The sequence below is a fragment of the Nycticebus coucang genome, chromosome 8 (assembly GCF_027406575.1).
Source record: "Nycticebus coucang isolate mNycCou1 chromosome 8, mNycCou1.pri, whole genome shotgun sequence".
NCBI classification, from domain to species: Eukaryota; Metazoa; Chordata; class Mammalia; order Primates; family Lorisidae; genus Nycticebus; species Nycticebus coucang.
In genome coordinates, this window is record NC_069787.1 from 41918887 (window position 1) to 41941875 (window position 22989).

A 22989-nucleotide genomic window follows, 5' to 3' on the forward strand; every position below is an offset into this window, starting at 1 on the left:
CATTAAAATTAATTTTAGGGGGTATGTATAAACATTGGCTCTGGTTTTTCTACTGAATGTGCACCAGCAAACTCTCCCCATCCATCTAAACCTTCTAGTGAGGATAATTACAACCTTGGTGTACATTCAACCACTAAGAAAAGAGAGGCCCACCAAGGGCAGAAAGGTCTCCAAATGGATCCTGACCAAGCACTGTTTCACAGCGATGCAGAAAGAAAGGGCGGAGAGAGCCATATATAGTCAGACCGGTGGCTAATAAAAATGGGTACTTTCCACTCCGTGGAAGTTTATAGATTTTTATGCCATCCCACCTAGAAACATGTAACATGTTTCTCCAAAGCCAACAGGAAACTAGGCACCAATGTGGGAAGACACAGGGCTTTAGAGTCTGGAAGCTAAAACCCAAGGCCTGCTCCAAGCTCCAAGGCCTCCACTGGGAATTTAGCTAACTGACTGAATTCAATGCTCACACGTATCTATGGATCTATGTAGAGGACCTGCCCTTGGAAAAGGTCACAGAGCTATTTTCAGCTCCATTAGCTATCTTACAATGGGCTAAAACCAGGAGAAATATGCCAGTCGTGGCAAAGCTAGTGTTCCCACTGAAAACCAAGATGTTTAGGGCCCATGCATCAGCCTCTGGAAGAAATGGTTTAGCCACAGTGCTTGCCTGGAGCACAGCTGTCGACCAGGGCTCCCAGGGCTTTGCCGTCTTGCCAGTTCTGGTTGAAGTTGGTGATCGGCAAGTAGGGGATCTTGTTCTGAATCCATCCCAGCAGCCGCTGCTTTGGTGTCTGCTTCTTGGCGTCGTCATCCCCTTCGTCCTCCCACACAGGCATGGAGATGGAGTAGTGGAGGATCAGCGTCCACACCAGGCCCAAGATGAGCTTCAGGTTCCCATCCACAATGGCTTTGCTGTCTGGAGAGAAAGGCAGAGGCCCAGTTACTCCTTTGGTTATACAAGGTGAATCATGTTCCTTGTAGAAAGTGAATGGAGTCCTTATCTATTAGAAAACCATACCTAGATATTTAACAGTGAAAAAAATGAGAGGCTGGAGTTTGCTTCAAAATACTTGAGGATGAGAATAGATGAAATATGACTCTAAAATGTTGATGGATGTCATCGGATCATGGGTACCCAAGAACACACTATACTACTGTCTCTACTTTTGTGTATGCTTAACATTTTCAATAAAAAAGATTTGAAAATTTTAAAGAAATCATTTCAGAAATGCAGACAATAAAAAGGGGTGACTGCTTCTCCAGAGGTTAACACCTGCTAATCTGGTAGTACACACAGTCTACTTGACTCCACATTAGTGTACACACATTCGTATGTGTTTGTCACCTGAATTTATATTATACAAAAGAACAAATCTAAAACATTTTTCTTTTCATTAATCATTATGTCCTAGACATCTTTTCTCAACAAAAAGTTGTTTCTGTTTCACATTCTACCTATGGATTTAAGAGGCCAGTTTCCCTTCAAATTTCCCTACTGCTGGGCGTTACCATTTTCATCTTTGCTAGTCTGACAAGTCAGTCACTCAGAAGAGGAAACCATTAGACGATGTTAGCGGGGTCAAAAGATGGCTGCCGGGCCGCCACTTCCTGCCCGAAGAAAAGATGTGGAGTGGGCTGCTACCTCCTGGCCTAAATGAAGGTGATATTGAGTTGAATTCTGAAGATGAAGCCACTTTAGAGGACTCTGGACTTAACTTGCACGAAAATAAAGAGGATGGAAACATTAGAAAAACAGAAACCTTGGATTTTCCAACAGATGGTTCAAAAACTGAAACAGAGGCAAATGTAAATGCGTATGAAGAATGCCCTTCTGGAATTCTCTTAAATATGTGGAATAAATTTCAAGAATTGCATAAAAAACATTCTGAACAGAAAAGCTCAACATCAAGATTCAGAAGGAAAAAAAGAAAACACTCCAGAAAAGGTAAATTGAAGAAAGAAAAAGAAACTCATAGTGAACAGCCCTGAAATGAAACCCACTGGAAGGAAGTTAGTATTTTGGAGTCAATGATAGATTTGAACCCCCTGTTAAAAAGAAAAAAGTTGAAAAGTCAGACCTTGAAAAGAGGATACACCAAGCTGTGGAAGAGTGGAATATTGAGAAGGCCGAAGAACTCAGCAACCAACTAGCTACCCGAGAGCTAGGTGTAAAAACTGCCAAAGCAGTTGCTTGCCACAACTTCTTAAAAGCCAAAAAGGAGGCTGAAAATTCACAGGCTGCTCGAAAAAAGAAGAAACTTGCATGGGGGTTTGAAGCAAAGAAAAGATGGGAAACCAAAAGCAACACAGGATGTATGTAACTTGTCAAAGTTCTTCAAGACATCTGTAAACTCAAGCCCTCAGTTTACTGAAAAGATTTTCCTGCTTATGTTAAATCGTGTCAGGAAATTGGTAGAAGTAGAAAAAAAATCAGCTAAAAATTTGGGTGTTATCAGCTCTTTCTGGTTTTTCTCTAAGGAATTCATCCTAATGAATGAAATGAAGCATTCTGTTATTTGTATAAAGAAATCTAAGAAAAATACAGAAAGAAAGGGTAGGGTTTTATTTTATTTATTTGTATACACCTACAGTATAAATTCAGTTTCCCTTTTTATCCATTTGGTATAGCAAAGCCAGTGAGCTCCTTATACTTTCCTGTCTGTACTTGGTGTAACTGCACTTTTATGGGAATTGTGTTTTTAGGATTGGCAAGTACTTGTAATGGATTAGTCCTAAGTGCAAAAAAGTCTCAGTTGATACTGTCTATAGAAATAACTAATGTTATAAAAATAATTATTGATTTTCTATTGGAGGCAGTGGAGTTGATATTCCAAAATTACACAGTAAAAGCAACTAATTCATTTTTGTGTGGGTGAAATTATTACAATAAAAAGGGGACAGCATAGTGTTTGAAAAAAAAAAAAGAGGAAACCATTAACAGTTAAGCTAATATAATTGGGCAAAGTCTCTCTTGCCAGGAGGATAAGTGACTATCCCAAGTCTTGGCTAGTCCTCCTCTTGCTTAACAGAACATGCCGTACCCCTAGCCTGCACCTTCCAGGAATCTCACTACCATTTGTTTCCGCTTCCTGCCCCCCCACCCCCACCCCCATCCCCGGCTTCTCTGCAGCTTTCTGTCCATCTGCACCCACCAAAATTAAAACATTGTCTTCAAGATCTCTCTCTCATTCTCCATTTCGTTACATCCCCTCCCCACCAGACATCCTCTACAGCCATTCTTATTCCACAAGGACCCCAAGCTGAAAATATTGTATCACGAATATTTTGAACTCTTCCTTCAAACACCTGCTTTCCAGGGTGCGAATTCTATCCCTACCTAAATCTTTTGGCAAATCTTTTTCAACATCTTCCCAATAAATACGTGGCCCCTTGTCTTCTCTCTCAGAGTCTTTGTCAGCCATGAGGCTGAATCACTGCTCACATAACCCCAGAACCCTCTTTCTCACTGGGGACCTCTGAGCTTTCAAATTCATAGTGGTCCCTGCTGCCCACAACTCTTTAAACCTAAGGCACCTTCAGAACTTACACAACCCAGTTGACTTTCCACCTTCGTTGCCCCCACACCATACTCTGCTCCAGTCTCAAAGACTCTGGGACGAAATCTTGCTTTGAACCCCGGGACCTCTCCATATGTTCTCTGCATTCCTTGTGATAGGAAGACCCTTCACCCCGTCCTCCTGCAGGACACACCCCGGCTCACCACTCATGCACCTGATCCTGACACTTCACTCCCTGCATGGACTATGCTGCGGTCCTTTCCCTACTCTAGAACTGTGAGCACCTGTAAGGGAGTAAGTGAGCCAATTCACCTTGGAGTCCCCTACCCACCATCAGCCATCCAAATGTTGGTTAAACACATGCACTTACTGAAAAAAATAGCACTTACTGAAACCCAACTCCAACCACATTAAAAAACAGAGACATGCTGATAAGAAGAGTGTGGTATGCCATGTGAAATTGAAAGAAGGAAGTTGTTTTTTTTTTTAATTAACCTGATTATTGTTACTTCTCCTTGCAACAAAAGACCCTCTTCAAAAGCCCATACTCAATCCCGGATAAATCAGAGGTAATTTTACAATTGCCATGTGAAGGCAGACTCAGCCTTCATAAAACTTGATCTAAACTGGACAAAATAAAGATTACCATGAACTGGCTGGTAAGACAAACAAAATTCAAGCACTCCTCACTCAAAGTTAAGGTGGCCAGGGGTTTGCTATGCAATGAATTGTGTAAGTAGTAACTTTTTTTTTTTGAGACAACAGTTTCACCCTGTCACCCAGGGTAGAGTGCAGTGACATCAGTCTAGCCCACAGCAAGCTAAAACTCCTGGGTTCAAGCAATCCTGCCTCCGCTTCCCAAGTAGCTGGAACTACACAAGCCCACCACAATATCCAGTAATTTTTCAATTTTTAGTAGAGTTGAAGTCTCACTCTTGCTCAGGCTGGTCTTGAACCCCTGAGCTCAAGCAATCCTCCTGCCTTAGCCTCTCAGAGTACTAGGATTACAGGCACAAACCACTGTGCTTTCCCAAAATGATAACACTGCTGCCTGCATAATTCTTGGAGCTCAGAGAAAAATGAAAACGCAGGGCGCTTTGTCCAAAAATTAAGAACTACAAGACAGCAACAGCACAGCATTAAACCAAGGGTGGGGCAGTTCTGAGCACACAAGTCATGTGACCATGAAGCCAGCCCTTGTTTTGGTCCTGCAGCCAATCAAGCACCAATGGTCTGCATAAAACCCTGGACCCTGCCCAGAACTTGGATATGTGAGAATTCATTCCATGGAACCAGACATTTCTCCAGCTAAAAGTCCTTGACTGGGACTGAATTTTTTGGATTAGATGTCCTATTATGTGGTTGTCTTTGAAGTGCTATTGATTACAGAGTTACCACATAATTAATCATCAGAAATCTCAGATCAAACAATTTTCTACGCCAGTTTCCTTTATCCAAGCTAAAAGGAGAAGAATAGTCTTCAAAAAGTTGAGTGGTGAGGGAATTAAAGTGTGTATACACTCTCCGGGTAACAGTCCTGGCCTGGTAGCTTCAAGGTACTGTTCTCCTGCACCATGAGGGGTTTGACCAGGCTAGCAAGTCTCACTCAGCCATAACATCATTCTGCAAAACTCAAACTTTGCTGAGTTATATGTTAAATACTTTTCCAAAGCAAACTTACAGATTTCATTCATAAATCAAAACATGAAACCAGTTTGCTCTATTTTTACCCAACTTACACGTTAGTCTAAAGCAATGAGACACAAGTCTTTTCTCGAAAAGATTATGGGAGAAATATGACCCAGTTAAAGTCTGAGCCAAATTTATGAAAAAATACAATGCCCAGAACTTCTGTTTCCAATGAATTCAAGGTGGGTGTCCAAATGGGAAAGCCCCCTTTATGGTATATGTGCCCCTTTATACCCCTTACCCCCCCTAATGGGATAAATGATACCTTCATTCTGCTATTTTCAGAAGCTGGAGGTAGGGCAGTCCTCATTCCAAAAATGATTTTGACAGGTGAAGGTTCAAATACTCTACCAAACTCTTGGAACAATAAAAAGATGGCAACTTGCCCAAACCTCCCGGTTCCCATCCACATGAAATAGGAGACTCTGCATGCCTTGAAAATGAAATGCTACACAGCATCACTGTGTCAGCATCTGACCATCATAGTAGATGCAAGAATCTTCAGACCTGAGTGTGCTCTACAATGTTTATGTCAAGTATAAACATGCAAAAGAAACATAAGAGGAGGAAAAGGCCAGATCAACTGGAAGCAGGAGAGAAGTCGCTCGTGGGCCTCTTTCAGGAAAAAAATAAACCAGCACCAACCATGCCCATGCAGGACCCTAGACTCTGCTTGGATTTCAGTGAGTTGGGATCTGACCATGGGTCTCTCCTCCCCAAATCCAGCCAATCACAATTCCCACATAATTAGTCCTGGCTCTGGACAACACTGACCCTCAAACCACAAACATCTTCTCAAACTACTTAAAATTATCCAATGTTGCTTATAAACAAGGGTAGTGGTTTTTTTTTTTTTTTCCATAGCTAGAAAGTTAATTGGAACTACTGCAAATTCTGGGATGAAATGTTTTCACATCACTTTTGTACATCAATCCTTATGCCAGTGGTTCTCAACCTTCCTTCTGGAAGTTTTTTTTTTTTTTTTGGCCAGGGCCAGGTTTGAACCTGCCACCTCCGGTATATGGGGCTGGGGCCCTAACTCCTTGAGCCACAGGCACTGCCCGGTTCTCAACCTTCCTATTGCCTCCTCATGCCGTGGCCCTTTAATACAGTTCTTCATGTTGTGTGATCCCCAACCACAAAATTGTTCTCGTTGCTACTTCATAACTGTAATTTTGTTACTGTTATGAATCATAATGTAAATATCTGATATGCAGGATGTATTTTCATTGTTACAAAGGGGTTGCGACCCACAGGTTTAGAACCGCTGCTCTATGCCTTGTAAAGACACATTCTGGAATGGGTACATTTACTCAGGGAGAAGCCAGGTATTTTTAGGCCATCTCTGGAAGCATCTTGGAAACATCTTTGTGGGTAAGTTCCTCAAAAGTCACCTTTCACCTCTCTCTACTCACATGAGAAGCAGAGTCAGATCCATGCAACTATCTACGTTCCTGCTACATTCCAGCACGGTACCATCCAGAGACCTACTAGAAGGCAATCCCAGCACCTTCTCTCCTAGCTGTTCTCATTAACCAGGGTAACAGGAGTGGTGGCCCATGAGGATAGGGCTCCCTGTCCTCCATCTCCATCACCCCCAAGAAGCAAGGTTCAGCCCCCAACCCTCTCTTCTCCAATGCCCATTCATTCTGCTTTCCTGGATAAGGACAATGGGTCATCCTAGCTGCTAGGTCAGAAATAGCCACAAAGTGATGCCACAGGAATCAAGGACAAGACCTCAAGACCACACTCTGCACTAGGGCTCGGCCCTCTGGGGAATGGCCACACACTCTGCTCCCTGCCCTCTCCTCTCCATCAGCCCCTGAGAGGCAGTGTGGCAACATGCCTGCAAGTACAGGCTCTGGAACCAGCAACTCAACTAAATACAGTAGAACCTCGGTAAGTTGACCACCTAAGAGACTATAAACAACTGGTCAACACACAGAGGTGGTCAAAATAGGAAAGTAGGCCTAATGTACTGATATGTACATGTGGTACTTGTCCAGTCTATGAAAACCGCGATCCTTGTCCCCAAGCCTACTTGGCCCTTCCCCCCAGTCCCTTTCCCTTTCCTGGCCTGGCTAATACTCTTCTGCGTCCAATCCACAAAGCTAGAACAGGGTCCCTGTCAATCACTCGCTCCTCCATGTTCTGGACCCTTCTCTTTCAGGGCACCTACCACAAGTGTAGTCAGAGAGTCATCTGTCACGTCTGCCTCCTCTGCACAAAGTGTCTGCTCTACAAAGTCAGGACCTGGATCATCTTGCTCCCCACTGTCCCCAGAACTTAGCACACTTAGCTATTTGGGGAACACACTCAACCTTCCATCTTCTCTTCTCCAGTGTCACATCAGAGGCAGGGCAGTGTGTTGTAGAGTAGATACAAAAAGCACACTCATGTAAGATTTCCAGACAGAATCCTAACCTGCTTGGCCACGGCCACCCCTGGACCACAGGAGGCCACACAGCGTGTGGGGCAGAAAGCAGGCGAGGAGAGCTCAGTGGGGGTGCAGCTTCTGCAGCTTCAGCACCGGGCACCTCAGTTTCCTCACTTGGGACGAGGTGGAAGACGGAACACAGCTGCAGGGAAGACTAAATGCAGTTGCCATTAAATGCTGGTATTATTAATAAAATAATTTCTTATCTTCACTGAAAAGAATAGGTTGCTCTTATCAACCTGACACAAAAAGAACAAAGGCAGGGGAGAAAAGTGAAAGCTTAGCATGCAGCTGTGACCTGCAGGTTTGCACCGCAGTTTCCTGCCCGTGTTGGCGGCTTGGCTGAGCCCACAGCCCAGCTTCCAGCAAAGGGCTCCAAGGTTCCCCTGCGAGGCAGTGGCAGACCCAGTGCCTACTGACATTCCAAGTCAGCTTTGCAGTCTCTCTCCATCTGCCTTTTTCTGAGCCTGAACGGACCATGGCTGAAATGTAGGCAACCTTAATAAACGGGAGGCAGTTGACCCCTCTCTTCAGTTCTTCAGTGAAAACCCAGCCCAGACACAACCCATCCGCCCAGGCCAGGTTAAGGAGGACCATGTCAGTCAGCTGCCCAGGACCCGGGTCACATTCCAGAGGCACAACAGCCCTTCCATCCACACCGCAGATGTCATGTTGAACTGTGCTCCTTGGCTCAGGTACCCCGAGGTCGCTAGGCAGGCTGAAGGGCCACACTGGCTTCTCTCCCCTGCTCAAGGCTTTTCTCCAGGGCCTTAAAACAACAAAGGGCTGTGTGGAGTAAGGCAAACACGTACAACCAGGTGACTCACAGCCAGAAGACTGTTGCGTATCTGTGACAAAAGCCACTCTCTGGACACTAACATCCTCCCCACTCTCTCCCTCCCAGACATGGTGGCTTTCAGCTAGATGGCTCTTCCAGCCTGACTTGAAGTAAGTAGTGTGGCTGTCTCACCAATGGACAGTGAGCAATGTGAAGATTACAAGCCAAGTACACAATTGCTCTGGGACCTGGGCAGTGGGCGTGCCTCCCCACACAGTCTTACTCCCCAGCGAGCCTGTACCCCAGATATCGTCACCTGGCTTAGGCTTCCCCCAGGAGAGGCCAGGCAAGGTGATCTCAGAAACAATGTCCCACCACCCTAAAGACTCAAAAAACCCACACCTGTACATTCTTTTTTTTGGCCGGGGCTGGGTTTGCACCTGCCACCTCCGGCATATGGGGCTAGCTCCCTACTCCTTTGAGCCACAGGCACGGCCCAACCTGTACAGTCTTTACACAACTGTTTTTGTTATGGAGGTTGAGCTATAAAAAGAGAATGTTCTGGGCTTTGAAAGACTAGAAGTCAGATGGGCCTATCTCAAACTGGTAAGAGAAAAATACAGACCACAATAAAATAAGAGTAGCCGAGGCCACTGATGTCAGTTGGATTTCTGATTTTCTCTCTTTCTCATGAACTACTCAAGAATTACAAACAATAAAAAAAAAAAAAAGAATTACAAAGGAGCTGTTTGAATTAATTTTTATCCAGCACTATGCTAAGGTTCAGTTAATATAGGTAACTTTATGTTAGTTAAGTTTTCTTCTTACAAAACCACCGAGGGGGTAGTTTGGGAGGGTAAGGCTGAAAGTGAGAGGGAGGTGGGAACTATGTTAGTAATTTTTCAAGAAATAATATAATAGACCAGCGGTAGCAAATATATAGGCACATGAAATGAAAACTCTTTCACTGGACTGAGAAAGATTCTGAAGCCATATCTGTATTTAGCCAAAAACACTGCTAAAATGCATTACAAATGCCTGCCACGTACGATGCAGGGGAATGGAGGCTGAGTGATTACTCTGCAGATTAGCGATGCCTGCCCTGGGCATGGCACGGGGAAGTGGTGGCCAGTATTTCTCTGCAACAGAATTGAGTAAACATTCCCAAATCCCTGATTTGAGATTTCCACTATAGGCCCGTAACACATTCCTTATGCATAACCTCAGACTTCAAGTTTCCTACTTTGCCAACTATTCCTTCTGTTCTCTCTCACTTGCTGGACCATTTTTGCCTAAAATAGTTGGAACAAATTATTTCATAAATACCTTATTTTTATTTTGGGACAGAGAGTTTGGTGAACTTTTCAGATCATAGAACCTATGATGGTTTATTGCTTTGTAATTTATCCCAAACACTATTTCCTGGTTAAGAGGGATCACTTTAATAAAAGTTCCATTTTCATCACCCAGGGACTTTCTTTTCAATGCTACTTTTTGAAAAGTTTTTATCACTTTTGAGAATTACTTTATATCCAACAACAAAGCCACGTTGGGCTACATGGTAAGTGAGATGCGTATATTTAAGGGCCTAGAATATAGTAAATGCCCTTCCACTAACTATGATTGGTAGATCCTCTGAAAGTTAGAATGAGGACTCTAACTTTGTTAGAGAAATTAAAGAAAGAAAGGAAAAATGAAAAGACACTTCAAAATGGAAAGGCAGTGCATTCTAAATTAGGTGTTAGACCTCAAAGTGACAGGTCCTTGCACAAACACAGTCTGTAGCTGCATCCTGTTCTCCTGGATGACTGGTAGGAGACATTCCCTATGGACTCCTAGGCAGAAAAGGCAAGTTGAGGAGCCCAAAGTCCAGCTGCTGGGAGGCTCGGGGTAGACCCCAGAGTGAGTTCGAGAGGGCACAGTATGGTGGTGGTCTATCCCTTGCTCACAGCTTCCAGCTACTATTGCTGTGTGAACACTTCCAGCTGAAATAATAAACGCTGGCTGTGAACAGAGGTCCTCATGCCCTTCTGACTCCAGCTCAGTTTGTCATGCAATGAGGTCACCTCACCTGAAACACAGCTCACTCTGCTGCAAGCAGAGCCAGACCCATCCCGAGACCTTGCGCCTGCCTTTTGCAGCTCCCGGGGAAGGAGGGCAGGAGGAACCACACCTGGGAAGACTCCTAAACATGTCTTCTCAGTCAACAGCAACCAAAATGCTACACAGTGCTGTCTCTTCCAGACCCCTTCCCCAGGCCAGGCCCTGTGTCACTGCCTTGCATCATCTCACGTAACCCTCACAAACGACACTATGAAGGCAGCCTTTATGGTTAATCCCATTTTACAAAGAGACCACAGAGGCCCATGGGGTGAAGCCAATTACCAGTGACATAGCGGGAGGACCTAGATTTAAACCCAGTTCTCCCTGTTGCCAGAGTCCAAACTCTTATCCTCACTACTTCTCTGAATCTATATCCTGTCCCAATAGCCTGATGAGGTGTGAGACGGGTTATGACTCTCGTTTTACAGCAGAGGAGACAGAGTGCAAGGAAGTGATCCATCTACAGTCCCACAGCTAGTAAGTGGCTGTGCTTGGGACGTGAGCCAGGCTCCTCTGCCCCATGTAGGGCCTCTGAACTTTCAGCTGTCCAATCATTCCCATGATCCCTAACTTGCCTGGGCTCTAGCAGGGGTGTCTAACCTTTTTTCTTCGCTGCTGTACATTGGAAGAAGAGTTGTCTTGGGCCACACATTAAACACACAAACACTAACAAAAGCTGAAGAGCAAAACAAACAAAAAAAAGTTCATACGCATTTTTCACAATATCCAACACCACACATAAGCAAAAAAGTCCTCATGCAGCCTATGGGCCGCAGGTTGGACACCCTTAAAGGACAGGCAGCATATGGTGTCCACACCAGGCTTGGGCACAGTCACAAGTCAGACCTGGATTATTCTAGTCTCTCTGTCTCAGCTGTGATTTACTCAGACTCTACCACACCCTGGGAGCTGGGGGTTCTAATGATCCTGGTTCATCCCTCTATCCAGGGGGCCCCCGTGCACACTTCATTGCTTGGCACAGGAGCTACCACCTTGGAAAAGCTAGGGAAGCTGGAAGAAGATGCAGTTCTGCCCCTATTTATCCAAACCTATTAGCCCATGTTTTCTCTGGAAAACAGATATAGGATTGGTCATATATTACTTGAAAAATCAATTTATTCTATTCTTTTCTCTTCTCATATCTAACAAATATTTCCTAACTGCCTATTGAGCTCCAGGCCTGTTGCCAGATACCAATTACACCTTTTTTTTTTTTTTTTTTTTGAGACAGAGCCTCAAGCCATCGCCTTGGGTAGAGTACCAAGGTGTCAGCTCACAGCAACCTCAAACTTTTGGGCTTAAGCAATTCTCTTGCCTCAGCCTCCCAAGTAGCCGGGACTACAGATACCCGCCACAACACCCAACTATTTTTTGGTTGTAGTTGTCACTGTTGTTTGGCAGGCCCAGGCTGGATTCGAACCTGCCAGCTCTGATGTACGTGGCTGGAGCCCTAGCTGCTGAGCTACAGGCGCAGAGCCACCAATTATACTTTTAAATAAGAATAAGTTAGGGCAGCGCCTGTGGCTCAAAGGAGTAGGGTGCCAGCCCCATATACCAGGTGGTGGGTTCAAACCTGACCCCAGCCAAAACCACAAAAAAAAGAATAAGTTAAATTTGTTTTTAAATGGTCTAACAAGTGGATGATATTATTATATATAATATTATAATGAAAACCGGTGTCTCCACAGGGCAAGACATTAAAGACCTTTCAAGAGAAGAAAGAAGGTAAAAAAAAACACTTGAGGGTGGGGGTGGGGAGGTGGTCCTTCATACTAGGCTATGTTTCCTGAGTGTTTCCCCCCTTTATAATTAAGAGCAAATGTTAACAATAATAATAATGAATAGAATTGGTATTCATCCTTTAACTGCAAACTTGTAAAAGTTGAGCCTTGTTGCAAAACCAGATCACGGTGGCTGCCTTGGTTTGAAAGGGGAGAAATGGGTTTGCATTTTCCCCCGTAATTCACCTCATGTTACAAGTCATATAAGCCTGTTACAGAGATGGCAGCCTGCCCAAAGATTGTGAAGTCATAAAAGGAACAAAGCTTCCAATTTAAAGTCTTGAATAGGAACCAAGTTGAGAGAAATTCCAAATAATTTGTATCTGCTGGTTCTCCCCGTCAGAACAGAAAAGGGATGAAGTTGGAGGAAGGGAAATCCTCTGAGGACAGATAAGGGGGCACTTTCTCTGCCTTACCTTTATTGATACTTTTTAGATGGTTTCTCCCTGTGCCAGGTCTTTAACTCAAATGATGGCTCAAATTTCAACCCCCAAATTTGGACCTTTCAAACTATGATTATATGAGGAAGCCTCTGAACACCCACATCCAACCCAATCCCAACTAAGCTCTCTGCGCTAACTCTATCAGCCCAGAGACTGGCCTCCCTCTTGTGAGTAGAATTCCACACCATCAACCCCCATAAGCAAAGAGCCTAGAGTAGGGAAGGAATAAACCCACTCAACAAAGCATAGGTCACTTTTTGAAATAACTGGTGACCAAATGACCCAGAGGTCAGAGAGGTTAAGTTAGTTAGTGATGGAGCAGATAGAAGTTCAGAAGCCCTATCTAGAGATGAGAGAGGCCTGATTCACCTCCCAAGCACAGCAACTAGCTAGCTTTGTGACTGTGAGTGGGTCAATTCCTCATCTGCAAAATGAGGGTCACAACTAGACTCACCTCATCAGGCTGTTGTGAGACCATACAATAAAGCAAGCGGCACATTGTCTGATGAGGGTTCCATCGTATTCGTGGGGACAACTGGACAACTGTAACTACTGCTATTACTACCACAATATTACAAACATACACAAGGTTGGGAATTAACAGTGCCAATGTGAAAAAGATTCAATGCCATTCATTTCTGGTTTGAGTCAAATGCCCCAGAACTCAGCCTTCCAACACAGATGAGCATTCCATCTGCTAATGACCACAAGAGCTGAGTCTCTGATGGGACTTGTGATTAAAGTTGATAGAATCAAGATGTTCTTTGCTCAGTGAGCTGCTGAATGAACAGGCAGTTTGCTAAAATCTGCAGGCCACCCTAACTTCTCCACCAGATTCCTGAGCAGTCTGCAGGGGTTAAGCTAGGCCACGGCTGACAGAAAATTAAATGCAAAGTCAATAAATTCGATTTGAAGCACAAAGTATTCAAGAAAGTTTCCTAACGTGATTTCGTTTTCTAATGGGAAATGGGGGAGGTTTTGGTATTGAAGTGATCTTTAACTATGAAAGTTCATTACAATGGGGGAGCGGGGGAAGGGAGGGGAGGAGTAAAAGGACTGAAAACAACTTAAATGCCTCCCTGACAATAAATGGTTAAATAAACTTTACATCCAGACAAGAGAAAAACAGGCTGCTGTGAAAAGAATAAGAAGGAACATACATCTGTGCTAAGGGAAGGGGACAAAAGGTATGGATCTTAAATCTTGTTTTTTGTTTGTTTGTTTTGTTTTGTGAGACAGAGTCTCACTTTGTCATCCCTGGTAGAGTGTCATAGCTCACAGCAACCTCAAACTCTGGAATGAAGTGATTCTCTAGACTCAGCCTCCAGAGTAGCTGGGACTAACTACAGGCACATTACCTGGCAATTTTTAGAGGCGGAGTCTTGCTGTAGCTCAGGCTGGTCTCCAACTCATGAGCTTAGGCGATCTGCCAGCCTCGGCTTCCCAGAGTGCTGGGATTACAGGTGTGAGCCACCTTGCCCAGCCTTAAATCCTGTTTTTTAAAAGTCATGATTCCAGACTCAGCACCTATTGCTGAGGGGTTACAGCGTCAGCCACATACACTGGGGCTGGCAGGTGTGAGCCCGGCCCACGCCTGCTAAACAATAATGACAACTACAATTTAAAAAAAAAAGCCAGGAGCTGTGGCAGGGGCCTGTAGTCCCAGCTACTTTTAACACTGAGGCAAGAGAACTGCTTGACCCCAAGAGTTTGAGGTTGCTGTGAACTGTGACGCTATAGCACTCTACAGAGGGCAACATAGTGAAACTCTGTCTCAAAAAATAAATGCAAACCAAACTATCCTCACTGGCTCTTTCTAGGAAGAAAATGAAGGTGCTGATGGTGGAAGACAGGCTTATATTTTGTTACTGTTTTTTTTTTTTTTTTTTTTTTTTCACTGTACCGCCCTCGGGTAGAGTGCCGTGGCATCACACGGCTCACAGCAACCTCTTAACTCTTGGGCTTACGCGATTCTCTTGCCTCAGCCTCCCGAGCAGCTGGGACTACAGGCACCCGCCACAACGCCCGGCTATTTTTTGGTTGCAGTTTGGCCGGGGCTGGGTTTGAACCCGCCACCCTCGGCATATGGGGCTGGCGCCCTACTCACTGAGCCACAGGCGCCTCCCTGTTACTGTTATCTGCTTCTGTATTGTTTGAATTTCTAAAATTTAAACTACATATATTACTTTCATAAAAAATGTTGACAGGGAGGCACCTGTGCTTCAGTGAGTAGGGTGCCGGCCCCATATACCGAGGGTGGAGGGTTCAAACCCGGCCCCAGCCAAACTGCAATAAAAAATAGCCAGGTGTTGTGGTGGGCGCCTGTAGTCCTGGCTACTCAGGAGGCTGAGGCAAGAGAATCGCTTGAGCCCAAGAGTTTGAGGTTGCCATGAGCTGTGATGCGACAGCACTCTACTGAGGCTGACATAATGAGACTTTGTCTCAAAAAAAAAAAAAAAAAGAAAGAAATTCTTTATTTTAACTAAATTGCTTGTCAGAATCTGTAGGCACTATGTGGGAAAATTAAATCAAATGATAAAAGCAATGTATATTATGGCAGGTTTGATTTGCGTAAAGGGTTGAGGGCAGAATCACATAATCGGACTCATCTATGTATAGAATCCCTCCTGACAAAACAGAAACTGTCCCACCATGCAGTTGCTTCTGGGGAGAGGAACAGGGACGGGGGTGTGAAGGGGGTGAGGTGGCCCATCCCGTTTATACCACACACGATGTTCACCACATGCAACAGGACCTTTCAGCAGTGAACACCAGAGACTGGGTGGTTGGTCTGCTTGTCTTTCTGATGCTCCCCTTGCTCATTTTTCTCACAGTGATCATCCGCGTGCCTTCCCATTCCTCTCAGACACACCCGCCCCGGACAGGCCGTCTCAGAGCCTGAGAAGATGGCCTTTGCCATTTCAAAACAGCTCAAGGAAAGACTGGATAGTGTCGAAGGTTACACTGCAAGAAGACAGCATCATCTGGTTGCCTTTGGGCATGATTTTCTTTTTTTCCTTTTTTTTTTTTTTGAGACAGAGTCTCACTTTGTCCCCCTCCGTAGAGTGCCGTGGCATTACACCTCACAGCAAACTCTTGGGCTTATGTGATTCTCTTGCTCAACCTCCCAAGTAGCTGGGACTACAGTTGCCAGCCACAACTCCCAGCGATTTTTAGAGACAAGGTCTTGCTCTGGCTCAGGCTGGTCTGGAATTCATGAGCTCAGGCAATCTACCTGCCTCAGCCTCCCAGAGTGCTAGGATTACAGGGGTGAGCCACTGCACCAGGCCCTTCTCTTTTTTTTGGAGACAGTCTCACTTTATTGCCCCTGGGTAGAGTGCCATGATGTCATTGCTCACAGCAAACTCAAATTCTTGGGCTCAAGGGATTCTCTTTCCTCAGCCTCCTGAGTAGCTGGGACTTCAGGCGCTCTCTGCCAACACCTGGCTATTTTTAGAGATGGGGTCTCTTTCTTGCTTAAACTCTATGCTCAAGCAATCCACTGGCCTTAGCCTCCCAGAGTACTAGGATTATAGCTGTGAGCCACGGCACTCAGTCTCACACATGATTTTCAGACTAAAATCAACCACACACCTTCCTAACCTGCTTATGCCCCCATTCCCTGGCACCCTATGAATGCTGTTCTGTGACACAGAGGCACAACCTCTCTGTTACCTGTGAAGTCCAAGGGCCTGACCCAGTGCTATTACCCTACTGAATTCTTCTAGCTGCTTTATGAGGAATCATTGTTAGTTTTATCTTCCAGATTAAGAGAACTGATAAACAAGTAAGTGAAGCCCCAAAGTCACGTGGCTGATAAGCAGTAGAGCAGGGGCCTGAACCCAAGGCCCTCTATTCCAGAATCTCCAGCTGAGCCTCCCACCCTGGAGATCCAAATGAGAGTGCAAAGAAGAGGCCCAATATGTGGACACGAAGGTGTTACAAAGGCTCTATAAACTGTCAAACGCCAAGGAAGAAAAAATGCTGAGGGTTACGTCGTCCTCCTAAAAGAGATTTATCACCTTGCCCCTTAACTCTGTCCCACGATAAATGGTTGTGGCAGGAAGATAAACAGTCCAAGTACACAGCAGTTCAGCTTTGCTGCTAAAAGGGGAACATGTTCTAACATTCCTGGGGCACAATGCCCAGTGTGGGGCAAGTGAGCGACACATCACCCCAGCCACTCGCTGCCACTGTTACTGAAGACACACAGTCCAGAGTTCTTCATCTAAACCAGCAGTTCTCAACCTGTGGGCTGCAACCCACAGGAACTGTATTAAAGGGCTGCAGCATTAGGAAGGTTGAGAACCACTGATCTAAACTGTCTGAGCCAAGTCAGATGCTGCTGCCCACCTCAGCAAGAACGCCAGCTCCAGTGTCTAAATCTCAAGCAGCTCTGTCCAGACTTGGCTCTGCGGAGCAGTTGCCCAGCACCTCATTCCACACCCACAAACCTGGCACTATCCTCTCAACACCTGGACCATTTCCTAATATTTGTCCTTAAATTAACTCACATTTTCTTTTTTCCTTACCTTAAACAAATATATCTGTGAAATTGTGGGTTTGCTATACCAGTTGCATTTTTTTTTTTTTTTTGTAGAGACAGAGTCTCACCTTACGGCCCTCGGTAGAGTGCCGTGGCCTCACACAGCTCACAGCAACCTCCAACTCCTGGGCTTAAGCGATTCTCTTGCCTCAGCCTCCCAAGCAGCTGGGACTACAGGCGCCCACCAAAACGCCCGGCTATTGTTTTTTTTTTTTTTTGGTTGCAGTTTGGCTGGGGCCGGGTTTGAACCCGCCACCCTTGGTATATGGGGCCGGCGCCCTACTGACTGAGCCACAGGTGCCGCCCACCAGTTGCATTTTTTAAATACACAGGAAAATACCTGTTAAATTTTTTTAACGTTGGTATGTAACACTGAATATCATATTGAGTACCACTTCTTAGGAAAGACTACGCTAGATGTTAGATAGTTCTTCTGGACAAAGGGATTTCCATGGCCAAAGAACCCAGGACGCAAAAGACTGAATAACTTATAAACTGCTGCAGGACTTCTCAGAGCCTTAATATGCAAATATATATTGACAATCTCCAAGAGAGGGATAGACTGTCACACCAAATTTCCCAATGTTGTAGGACTAGGGAAGTTCGAAAAAGTCTATTTAAAAAGAGAATAATGTAGGCGGCAGCTATGGCTCAGTGAGTAGGGCGCTGGCCTCATATACTGAGGGTGGCAGGTTCAAACCCAGGCCCAGCCAAACTGCAACAACAACAACAAAATAGCCAGGCTTTGTGGTGAACGCCTGTAGTTCCAGCTGCTCGGGAGGCAAGAGAATCGCCTAGGCCCAGGAGCTGGAGGTTGCTGTGAGCTGTGACACCACAGCACTCTATGGAGGGCAACAAAGTGAGACTCTGTCTCAAAAAAGAGAGAGAGAGAGAGAGAATAATCTTCTCCAGAAGATACTTTGGGTAATTCTACCTTAAACTGCTCTTCAGATTCTTAACACTTCTACCAAACACTCCCAGAGGCAGAGAGATTACATTTTATAAAACTGGTGGGTGTGGGAATGAGAGAGAAAGGTAATAAACACAAAAGGAGGAAGACAGGAAATAGGAAGTGAGGCTTTCTCTAACCTACAACTGTTTCTGTGGCAGTGATTAAGAAATGAGAATCTCTAATCTACAACTGTTTCTGTGGCAGTGATTAAGAAATTAGAATCTCTGGGCGGCGCCTGTGGCTCAAGGAGTAGGGCGCCGGTCCCATATGCCAGAGGTGGCGGGTTCAAACCCAGCCCCGGCCAAAAAAAAAAAAAAAAAGAAAGGAAGAAATTAGAATCTCTAATCTACAACTGTTTCTGTGGCAGTGATGAAGAAATTAGAACCCTTGGGCGGCGCCTGTGGCTCAGTCGGTAAGGCGCCGGCCCCATATACCGAGGGTGGTGGGTTCAAGCCTTGCCCCGGCCAAACTGCAACCAAAAATAGCCGGGCGTTGTGGTGGGCACCTGTAGTCCCAGCTACTCGGGAGGCTGAGGCAAGAGAATCGCTTGGGCCCAGGAGTTGGAGGTTGCTGTGAGCTGTGTGAGGCCACGGCACTCTACCGAGGGCCATAAAGTGAGACTCTGTCTCTACAAAAAAAAAAAAAAAAAAAAGGAAAAGAAATTAGAACCCTGCTACTTGGAATCAACAAATTTTGCAGATAAAAGCAGGTTCTCAAAACACTGCTCCTAATTAAGGGTGTTAAAGGGAAGTATACCCTTTGCACATCTCTTAACCACAGTGTTTGTGAAATTCTTATGATAACCAACTCACTTAAAAACCACATTAAAAAACATTTTACTGTTCTGGTGCAAACTGTAATCTTAAACAACAGGCAATGTTTCAAGGAACTCAGGCCAAAACCAGCTCCCTCCTTCCTGGGTGTACTTTAAAGCTTCTAATGTCAAACTCTTCATCCTCAGACAACATATTGTCAAGTAGGAAGAGGCAGAGATGGAACCCAATAATTTGGATCACAGCTTAAGTCAGTAGAAAGAGGAGTTGTCGTCTTGATGTAGGTAATTAGAAAACTCCAGAACTTCCACCCAATTGCCACTAAGCCCTAAACTTCCTTTGCAGGGAAGGGGAGAAAACCTAGTGAAAGTTATTTCTATAATAACTAAAACACATCAAAGTAGCATCTCTAGTGCTCCTTAAAGATAAAATGATCATAAGCATGCTCGGCGCCTGTGGTTCAAGTGGCTAAGGCGCCAGCCATCTACACCTGAGTTGGCGGGTTCGAATCCAGCCCAGGCCTGCCAAACAACAATGACAGCTGCAACCAAAAAATAGCCGGGCATTGTGGTGGGCACCTGTAGTCCCAGCTACCTGGGAGGCAGAGGCAGAAGAATCACTTGAGCCCAGGAGTTAGAGGTTGCTATGAGTTGCGATGCCATGGCACTCTACCCAGGGCGACAGCTTGAGGCTCTGTCTCAAAAAAAAAAAAAAAATAGCAAAGGGATTACCAGGTGGTAATCCGCCACACAGCTTGAGCACTGATTAAATACACACTCAGTTTCTATGTGGTACTGGATCCAGACCAGAGATTTAGTCAACTGTAATGTGTCACAGGAATGGGGCCCAGGCTCTATCTTCAGGATCATTCTAATATGATTGATTTTCTTTGTCACCCCACGTATATATTTTATGCATAAAGAGTACAGACTTCAGAGAACCAAACATTAAGTTGACAACCCTGATTTCAATTAATAATTTTTAGAACCAAAAAGTGAAAGGACTTCAATGATAGATGTTTTGTTAAATGGACCACAAATCCACAGATTAGGAGAACCATTCCTGCCAGAGCAAGACTTCAGTCATTTCTCATGCAAACCTTCGGAAGTGGTCTCCCCACCAATTTGGCCCACCCACCACTATCCAAGTTATCCTTCTAAGTCATGAATACAGTCATTCATGTTACTCCCAGCTTGAATGCATTCCTTGCTCCCCTATCATCTATAGAAGGGGTTAGCAAACTTCTTCCACAGATAGTAAATCTTCCAGGCTTTGTGTGCCATACAGTGTTTTTGCAACTATTCAAATGTATCGTTATAATGTGAAAGTGGCCACAAACGGATGTGGGCTGTATTCCAATAAAACTTTATTTACAAAAACAGGCAGAGGGCCAGATTTGGCTCACAGGCCATAGTTTGACCACTGTGCCTCACATGCACAACACAGTTGTCTAATAGCACCATTGTTTAATATAACTATCTACGATGATAGAAATGTTTTACATGTACACTGTCCAGTGCAGTAGCTATAAGCCACATGTGGCTGTTGAACATTTGAAATATGATTAGTATAAGTTTGAGTTTTATTTAATTTGCAGCACTCTGGGAGGCTGAGGCAAGTAGGTTCCTTGAGCTTAGGAGTTTGGGACCAGCCTGAGCAAAAGTGAGATCCTGTCTCTAACTGGGCACCTGTAGCCCCAGCTACCTAAAAGGCTAAGGCAAGATGGCTTGAGCCCAAGAGTTTGAGGTTGCTGTGAGCTACAATGCTACTATATAGCACTCTATCGAGGGCAACAAAGTAAGACTCTGTCTCAAAAATAAATAAATAAATAAATTTTATTTAGTTTTAATTACTTTAGCCACATGCGGTTTGTGGACAGCACAGGTCTTCACAGTCAAATCAAAGTGCTGTTACATCACTTTTGAGATTCTTCACGGCCCTGCAAATATCACAACTGACCCTCCCCACAAGCACTGAGTACCAAGATCAGTCAGTGGGTGATGGCAGGTACTCTCACATTCCTGTGGGCCCTTTTTGCCCAGAACGTACTGTGTCTCCTGAATCCACCCCTTTAAACCTCATTGTTCACCAACCCCATCCTTGTCAAGGGCCTTCCCTGACACCTTCTCCTACAAAATATACCACAGAGACTTGTGCAGACGTTCTGTCTTCTTCCCTCTAAGAAACTTGAAGATGAGGCCACATTCCTAACACAGGGCCTTTAAGAATGCTCTAAGTTTGTAAAATGAACACATTTTAACTATAGCCAAATGCCTAATAAAAGCTTAACTTTCTATTTAAAAAAAAAAAAATCTGAAATTAACAGATTTGCTATAAAACCTTATCACATTTGTTAAGGGCTGGAATCTAGACAAAGGTGGGAAATCTAAAGCTCAGATAGATTCCAGATCTTCAGCACAAAGAAGTTACCTGGGCTGTCATCCACTACAACATGATCTCTCAAAACCTCCATTTCCCTCATCTGTAAAATGGACTAACAATGTCTATACCTTACAGGAACAGAGGGCCCACAGTGTTCACTGCCTATCAGATACAAGCATAAACACACAGAACAGGAGACATACAAACTAGATTTGGCAGCGGCAGAAGTATAGAAACACCAGGGTGACCATGGGTTTTCAGCGCCAGCTGCTATATGGTCTACCTCAGGACAGGGCAGTGCGTGACTTTTACACAGCAGCTGGGCTCCCCACGGTCCTCTGAGCAAACTATCCACACCACAAATACCTCCTGCTATGCTGCACCCCAGCACTGACGTCACTTGAGTGAGTCAGCACACACCCTGGGCATCAGCCAGCGCACAAGCTATAAAGCTGTGCTGCTACCCTGATTGCTCAGATGACAATCAAGGTCACAGCCACTGCACCCAACAGTCTGGAAGCTGCCACTGCTTCCAGGGGCTTCTCTGGTAAGAAAATCAGACTATTCAGTCAGCCTGGCTTCTCTTACCCAAGGCCTTCTTTCCCCTCTTACACAGCTGTCTTATATACCTGGCTCATGCCAAGTACTCGACCATTGTTAACAATCAAATCCACTCACAGGGTGGCACCTGTGGCTCAGTCGGTAAGGCGCCGGCCCCATATACCAAGGGTGGCAGGTTCAAACACGGCCCTGGCCAAACTGCAACCAAAAAATAGCCGGGCATTGTGGCGGGCGCCTGTAGTCCCAGCTACTCGGGAGGCTAAGGCAAGAGTATCGCTTAAGCCCAGGAGTTGGAGGTTGCTGCGAGCTGTGTGAGGCCACGGCACTCTACTGAGGGCCATAAAGTGAGACTCTGTCTCTAAAAAAAAAAAAAAAAAAATCCACTCACAGAGAGAAGGGAGAGAAACTGGCCACCTCTGAGGGGATTCAAGAGTGGGCTGGAGCCATTTTAAAGGTAGATGCAAGAATAATTTGGAGGCTGGGTGCAGTGGCTCACACCTATAATCCCAGCACTCTGGGAGGCCGAGGTGGGTGGATTGCTTGAGCTTGGGAGTTCCAGACTAGCCTGAGCAAGAACTAGGCCCTGTCTCTAAAAATGTCTGGGCACTGTGGTGGGCACCTATAGTCCCAGCTACATGGGAGGTTTTGGCAAGAGGATCTTTGAGCCCAAGAGTTTGAGGTTGCTATGAACTACAACGCCACGGCACTCTACTGAGGGTGACAAAGTAAGACTCTGTCTCAAAAAAGAAAAGGAGAAAAAAAGGAATATTTTGGGACCCAGCAGTCCTATTAGATAGAAGAAGTTCTTAAGGAATTTCAGTCACCTCATAAGGAGATACTGATACACATGGAGCACTTTTTCCTGATCATCAATTTTTCCTAATTATAATATGCCATCCTGCAATCAATACAAATGTTATTCCAAGTGTAGATATAATAAAGTGAGTCTCTCCCCTAACCCTGTCTATCCAGGTCAGCTCTCTATCAGGTCAGGCCACTCTGTACTAATGCTGGGCACATGAT

At 44.9% G+C, this 22989-nt stretch overlaps 1 protein-coding gene and 1 pseudogene across 3 annotated transcripts in view; one reads left to right on the forward strand and one right to left on the reverse strand.

Annotated features, from left to right (window-relative positions):
- The window catches only part of FLNB (filamin B), a 158223-nt gene that overhangs the window by 90472 nt on the left and 44762 nt on the right, over positions 1-22989 (reverse strand). For both annotated transcript variants that reach the window (XM_053600205.1, XM_053600206.1), the window contains exon 2: positions 671-919. In XM_053600205.1, coding sequence (XP_053456180.1) covers positions 671-919 — 249 coding nt within the window. The remainder of the gene's footprint in view (positions 1-670; positions 920-22989) is intronic.
- On the forward strand, positions 1621-2324 carry LOC128592311 (protein FAM204A-like; annotated as a pseudogene). Its single transcript, XR_008381839.1, has one exon. The product of XR_008381839.1 is annotated as a protein FAM204A-like (transcript).